The sequence below is a fragment of the Tupaia chinensis genome, unplaced genomic scaffold (genome assembly GCF_000334495.1).
Source record: "Tupaia chinensis unplaced genomic scaffold, TupChi_1.0 Scaffold145814_1, whole genome shotgun sequence".
Taxonomy (NCBI): domain Eukaryota; kingdom Metazoa; phylum Chordata; class Mammalia; order Scandentia; family Tupaiidae; genus Tupaia; species Tupaia belangeri.
Genome location: NW_006205672.1, coordinates 1,122,386 through 1,129,052, shown reverse-complemented (window position 1 = coordinate 1,129,052; position 6,667 = coordinate 1,122,386). Strand labels below are relative to the sequence as shown.

The window sequence follows — 6,667 nt, the reverse complement described above, 5'->3', positions numbered from 1 at the left end:
GGAGGGGGGGCGGGGCGGCGGCGGCTGCTGCTGCTGGAGCAGGGCAGAGACCGTCGGGTCTCGGCCCGCACTAGGAGTGGAACAAGTAAGCGTGCCTGGGGTAAATACCCGCCCTTGGCTCCGCCCCCCGGGGGGGCGGGTAAATACCCCTGCCCCTCCCCCACTTGGTCAACTACCCCCTTTTCCGCGCCGCCCCTGGGGCGGCTTCTAGGAAGGCCCCAGTGCCGCGGTATTGCTTGGGGCGAATGGGCGAAACTCGCAGCCTGTTGAAAGCACAGTCCTTAGGCGGGTAAAGGTGGAAGGAGGGTCGGGGACCCCACGTCTTGGCGCCCCCGGCCCGAGAGGCGCCCGAAGTGCGGCCAGGGGACTAGAAGCTGCGGGATGTCGCGACCTAAAATGGTGTCCGTGCCCGGGGGTGGGGGCGGGGGAACTGGGCCAGGCCGGAGTAGAGCCCGCACCCCGGTCGGGCGGGGGTCAGCGGCCGGGCCCCGCCAGGGCTCGGGCTCGTGCCCCGGGCCTGCCGCGCGCCTTCGATCACACCCCAGTCTCGAGGGAGCATTGGGGAGTCCGCTCCGGGAGGAAGCTGCGCTGCGCTCGGAGGGGAGGGGACGAGGTCCGACCTGAGACCGACCCTGGCTGCAAAGCTGGGAGTCACGCCGAGCCCGCCCCCTCCCCACCCTCCTCTTCCCACGCGCCCCTCACTCTCAGGTAGTCGTGGGCCCCGAAGTGCTGTGCGGCAGCTCCCAGAGGGCCTGGCCTGGCCTGGTCGAGGCCCGGCCTTCACTTTGCACGCCCGTGGGAGCGAGAGAAGCGACGCGCGCCTCAGTTTCCCTGCAGCTTCTCCTGTGTACACCCCACCCCCTCCCCGCGCCGGCCCTCGGCAGATGGCAGGGACTTAATTCCGCCGGCTGCCCAGCTTGGCCGCAGCCTAATCGCCCCCGGCCGGCCTCTGGCCCCTCGCCCTCCTCTGCGCAGCAGGCCCTGTGCCTGAGCAAAGGGCGGTGGAGCCCCCACCCAACCCGGGCCTGTGCACCTCTTCCTGTTTAGCTCCTTCCTTTGGCTTCTGGGGAAGAACCGAGGGAAAAGGGGGCGGGAGAGACGGGCGCCCTAGAGACGGCGCTGCAGCTGCAGAGAGGCCTGGGCCGTGGGGTGGGGGAGCCTCCTCAGCCTTGAGCTCGCTGCTGGGCCGGTGGCTATCAGATGACCTCCAAGTCACTGGGAAGCCAAGGAGGGAGGTGGTCTGGGGAGGCTTGTTGGAATGCATTTTCGCATAGAGCCCACTGACTGTGACTCCCAGCCCACTTTTCTGAGGGCCAGAGTGGAAGGTGGCCCAGGCCTCTCCTGGTCTGGAGGGAGCCAAGCTGAGGAGGGCCCTAGTGATTCATCAGGGCAGAGGCAAGGGGCGGAGGGCTTTGTTTAAACCCAGAGTCTGCAGATTAAGTAGGGGTGGGGGTGAGGAGGACCCTGCCCTCCTCCAGTTGGTACCCTTTCCCCCCCTCACCTTGGTCCCTGCAGTGCCAGCTGCCACCTGCTGGGACTATCTCCAGTTACAGTCTGAAGGCTGGAAAGAGGTGAGAGAGTTGGCTCTGGGAAATGGTTTGCATCCTAGGCAGGGAAAGTGAGGCTGGCCTTCCTCCATACAGAAACACTTGTGAGGAGAACTAGTAGGGGACAGACCTGGGCCCTCCTGTAAGCTCTGAGCTGGCCTCCTTTAGTGTTACATAAATCTTGTGGGATTTTTCTTTTTTTTCCTTTTTTCTTTTTTTGCACTTGGCCAGGTTGGGTTGGGATGAGACTTCCCCAACTACTTGTTGCCAGAGAAAAATGGAAAAGGTGAGGAGTTTGAATGGGTGGATACCCTGTGGCGAGGAGCTCAGAATAGAAAAAAAACGAGTAGTAGGGGGCCTGGTACTTTTCCCTGGGGTGGCAGCTGTGCTGGATAAGCTTGTACCCTGGAGTTTTAGCCCTGAGAGAGCAAGATGGGGAGGCAGGAGGAGGGACTGGCTGGGGGAGGGCTGGGGCACTCTGGGGAAGGCAGGTGAGCAAGCAGCAGGTGTTTGTGACAGGAGAGGCCTAGGCTGGGGCCCTTGTGACCAGGCTGCTGTCACTGTTTTCCCCTCTGTCAGTCTTCCCTTTGTCTCTTTCTGTTTCTGTGTTTTCTTTCCCTCTTGGTCTCTTGGGCGATTTTCTTGAATCCATTTCTTTCTACAATCAAGCTAGATCTCCAAATGTCAGTGATGGCTGCAAATCCCTCAGATGTGACCTGACATGACCTCTGACTCTGGTCTGTGACCCTGGCCCTAGATGTCCAGTGTTTCATGCCTTCTAGCTTCTCCTGGACCTGACATGACCCCCTTTGGCCTCACTGTAATAAGAAGTTATATTCTGGGTCGATTTTCACTTTTACGATTTTGTATCATGCTCACGATAACCCTGGGGTACATGGCTTATTCTTCGCCTCTTTCAAACAAAAGTAAGGCAGTAAAGTAACTTGCTTATACAGCAGGCCTGTGATAGTGCTAAACTAGAGTCGTATCTTGGTGAATTCACTGTTCCTTTGTACACGTGGCCTTTCAGAACTCAGTGGACTCCAGAAGATCCATGAAAAGTATGCATTGATCGTATGATGGCACTAACGAGCCTTTAAACCTAGAGCGCTATGTACTTCTTCCTCCTCAATAATACTATCAATGAATCAGTTCGGTGCTGGGCCTAGGAGGGGATAAGCTGGTTTCAACCAGGACGCTTGTTGAGCTCCCTCGGCCTCTACTACCTTTTTCTGTATTTTTGAAAAGTCTCACTTTCTCTAGATTTTGACCCTTTAATATGCATGCTAACCTTCTTCTGATTTTAGGGTTTGGCAAACTAAGCACCTCTAGCAGTTCTCTGGGACTCACGCTATGGTGGAGGTGTGCCCAGGTTGGAGTGGGTTCTGAGAGGGGTGAATGTGGAGACCCTGAGGGAGGGGGGGGCCGGGGGCCTCAGGCCCAGACATCTCAGTTTCGTCTTTCTGTCTTCCTCAGGGCTGGGACCTGTCGCTATGGGGGATATGAAGACCCCTGATTTTGACGACCTCCTTGCTGCCTTTGACATCCCAGACATTGATGCAAATGAAGCCATCCACTCTGGGCCAGAAGAAAACGAGGGGCCAGGAGGCCCAGGGAAGCCAGAGGCCAGTGTGGGAGGTGACTCTGGAGATGCAGCAGCAGCTGCTGGGGATGGCCCTGTGGTTCCAGCCCAGGTCTCTGACCATGGCCTGCCACCACCAGACATTTCCGCTGTCAGTGTCATTGTCAAGAACACTGTGTGTCCTGAACAGTCTGAGACCCTGGCTGGTGGTTCAGGAGGAGAAGGGGCCCGGGTTGGGGGGGTAACTAAGGAAGGACCCGTGGGGTCCCGTCTGATGCAAAATGGTTTTGGGGGCCCTGAGCCATCCCTCCCAGGAGCCCCCCACTCGCCAGTTCCTCCCAGCAGTGGCACCTGGAAAGAAAAAGCCATGGAAGGCAAAGCTCCTTTGGACCTTTTTGCTCATTTTGGGCCTGAACCAGGGGAGCACCCTGATCCCCTGCCTCCCTCTGCACCCTCCCCACCTCGGGAGGGGGCCATGACCCCACCTCCTTTCCCCTCTTCCTTTGAACTGGCCCGAGAGAATGGTGGTGCTCTGCTGCCATCCAGTTCTTCTCCACCGCTAGGGACCTTGAAGCAGGGCAGCTGTAGCCCTCTCCCCTCCCAAAGCCGAGCCCGAAGGGGCTCAGGCTCCAGCCCCGAGGCCATAGGCATCCCAGCCAGTGCCTCGCCACCCCAGGTGACGGGTGTGCCCTTCTTCAAGCAGTCTCCAGGGCACCAGAGCCCTCTTACCTCCCCCAAAGTACCCGACTGTCAGCCCCTAAAGGAAGAAGATGAAGAGGAACCAGTGGACAAGTCCCCCCCAGGAAGTCCCCAGAGTCCCTCTAGTGGAGCTGAGGCTGCAGACGAGGACAGCAACGACTCCCCTGCCTCTAGCTCCTCTAGGCCCCTCAAGGTGCGGATTAAGACCATTAAAACGTCCTGTGGAAATATCACGAGGACGGTAACCCGGGTCCCCTCAGACCCTGAGCCTCCAGCCCCCTTGGCCGAGGGAACGCTCCTCGCCGAGGCTAGCATTTTGAAATTGTCTCCTGCAGCCCCGAACCCTGAGGGTCCAAAGGTGGTGAGTGTGCAACTAGGGGATGGCACGAGACTGAAGGGCACTGTGTTGCCTGTGGCCACCATCCAGAACGCCAGTACTGCCATGCTGATGGCAGCCAGTGTGGCTCGCAAAGCTGTGGTTCTGCCAGGGGGGACTGCTACCAGCCCCAAGACAATGGCTAAGAATGTGCTAGGCCTGGTGCCTCAAGCCCTGCCCAAGGCTGAGGGACGGGCAGGGCTGGGCACAGGAGGGCAGAAGGTGAACGGTGCCTCAGTGGTGATGGTGCAGCCTTCAAAGTCGGCCGCAGGGCCAGGTACAGGCGGGGGCACGGTGATCTCTCGGACCCAGTCCAGCCTGGTGGAGGCCTTCAATAAGATCCTCAACAGTAAGAACCTGCTGCCTGCCTATCGGCCAAATCTGAGCCCACCTGCTGAGGCTGGCCTGGCCCTGCCTCCGACTGGCTACCGCTGCCTTGAGTGTGGCGATGCCTTCTCGTTGGAGAAGAGTCTGGCACGACACTACGACCGCCGGAGCATGCGCATCGAGGTCACCTGCAACCACTGTGCTCGCCGCCTGGTCTTCTTCAACAAGTGCAGCCTGCTCCTGCATGCGCGTGAGCACAAGGACAAGGGGCTCGTCATGCAGTGCTCCCACCTGGTCATGAGGCCTGTGGCTCTTGACCAGATGGTGGGGCAGCCGGACATCACGCCCCTGCTGCCTGTGGCCATCCCACCTGCCCCAGCACCTCCGGCCTTCTCTGCCTTGGGCAAGGGTGAGGGGGCCATTGCCACCTCTGCTGTTACCACAGTTGCAGCCGAGGCCCCGGTGCTGCCACTATCCACAGAACCGCCTGCTGCCCCTGCCACCTCCGCTTACACGTGCTTTCGCTGCCTGGAGTGCAAGGAGCAGTGCCGGGACAAGGCCGGCATGGCGGCCCACTTCCAGCAGCTCGGGGCTCCTGCCCTTGGAGCCACCAGCAATGTGAGTTGCCTTTTTGTGTCCCTTCTCTGGGGAGAGGACGGCCAGATTCTGTGGGGATTGTGTCTGGAGGCATCGGGGCTTGGTTAGAAGTTATGCGGACAGGCCGGCCCTCGCCAACTCGCCTCATTCACCCCTGACAGGTGTGCCCGACCTGCCCCATGATGCTCCCCAGTCGCTGCAGCTTCAGTGCCCATCAGCGTGTGCATAAGAACCGAGCCCCCCACGTCTGTCCCGAGTGTGGGGGCAACTTCCTGCAAGCCAATTTTCAGACCCATCTTCGGGAGGCCTGTCTGCACTTCTCTCGCCGTGTAGGATACAGGTGCCTCATACCTTCCCCTAGTGCTGTATGCTCTCGTGCTACCTGGCACCTGTCTTTTAGGGGCCCCTTAAGAGACTCCCACCTCCCTTGCTGTGCCCCTCAGTCCTGTGCGTTGATGCCTTTAGCGCTACCTTCCTGTGGGGCAGCCAGGCCCCACAAGAGGGGTGAGCAGGGCCATGTGGCTCGAGCCCAGCTCTGCCTCAGCAGGCCCCTTGGGGCCAGGCCTCTGTGACTCTTTGCTCTCTCGTTGGTGCCTCTCCAAGTCCCTGAGAATGAGCGTGGGGTGGGGGTGTGCATGGAGACATCCCCTTCTCACGACAGTGCCCTGCTTCCTCCCCAAGGTGTCCCAGCTGTTCCGTGGTGTTTGGGGGTGTGAACTCCATCAAGTCCCACATCCAGACGTCACACTGCGAGGTGTTCCACAAGTGCCCCATCTGCCCCATGGCCTTCAAGTCTGCACCCAGCGCCCACGCCCACCTCTACAGCCAGCATCCAAGCTTCCACACGCAGCAGGCCAAGTGAGCCCTGGGGAAGGCGTGTGAGGGGGCATGAGCTGGGGTGGCTGGGGGTGGCCTCCACCACCCGCCGACGTCGGTACTGCCTTTCCGCTTTCACAGGCTGATCTACAAGTGCGCCATGTGCGACACGGTCTTCACTCACAAACCCCTCCTCTCCTCACACTTCGACCAGCATCTGCTGCCCCAGCGTGTCAGTGTCTTTAAGTGCCCGTCCTGCCCTCTGCTCTTTGCCCAAAAAAGGACCATGCTGGAACATCTCAAGGTATAGGAGCAGAGGGACAGGGAGGGGTGCTGAAGGTGTCGACCTGTGGCTACTACTTAGTCCTCAGGAAGTAGGTGTGGGGGGGAGAGGGCTTTGGCCAGGCTAGGCCGGGCCTTCCTCCGCAGTTGCCACCCCCGTCTCCCTCTTGCAGAACACCCATCAGTCTGGACGCCTCGGAGAGGAGACTGCTGGTAAAGGGGCTGCGGGTTCCCTTCTCACTCCCAAGTCTGAGCCTGAGGAGCTGGCTGTGTCTCGAGGAGGAGAAGCCCCCGCTACGGAAGAGTCTTCTTCATCCTCAGAAGAAGAGGAACTGCCCAGCTCCCCTGAGCCCCCGCGTCCAGCCAAACGGCCCCGACGGGACCTAGGCAGCAAAGGCGGCAAGGGCGGGGGGGGGGGGGCTGGGGGCTGGGCCGGGGGGC

General features: G+C 60.3%; 1 protein-coding gene across 9 annotated transcripts in view; it reads left to right on the top strand.

Annotated features, from left to right (window-relative positions):
• The window catches only part of ZNF687 (zinc finger protein 687), an 8,739-nt gene continuing 2,072 nt past the window's right edge, over window positions 1–6,667 (top strand). Inside the window, exons 1-8 of one of the 9 annotated variants that reach the window (XM_027768286.1) lie at window positions 1–85; window positions 1,516–1,571; window positions 2,855–2,919; window positions 3,024–5,149; window positions 5,290–5,468; window positions 5,810–5,986; window positions 6,086–6,248; window positions 6,400–6,630. In XM_027768286.1, coding sequence (XP_027624087.1) covers window positions 2,901–2,919; window positions 3,024–5,149; window positions 5,290–5,468; window positions 5,810–5,986; window positions 6,086–6,248; window positions 6,400–6,630 — 2,895 coding nt within the window. In that variant the 5' untranslated portion in view covers window positions 1–85; window positions 1,516–1,571; window positions 2,855–2,900. Of the gene's footprint in view, window positions 86–176; window positions 290–1,515; window positions 1,572–2,577; window positions 2,609–2,854; window positions 2,920–3,023; window positions 5,150–5,289; window positions 5,469–5,809; window positions 5,987–6,085; window positions 6,249–6,399; window positions 6,631–6,667 lie in introns of those variants that run through there. The other 8 variants (XM_027768288.1, XM_006168418.3, XM_027768289.1 and 5 more) reach the window with 8 other exon arrangements.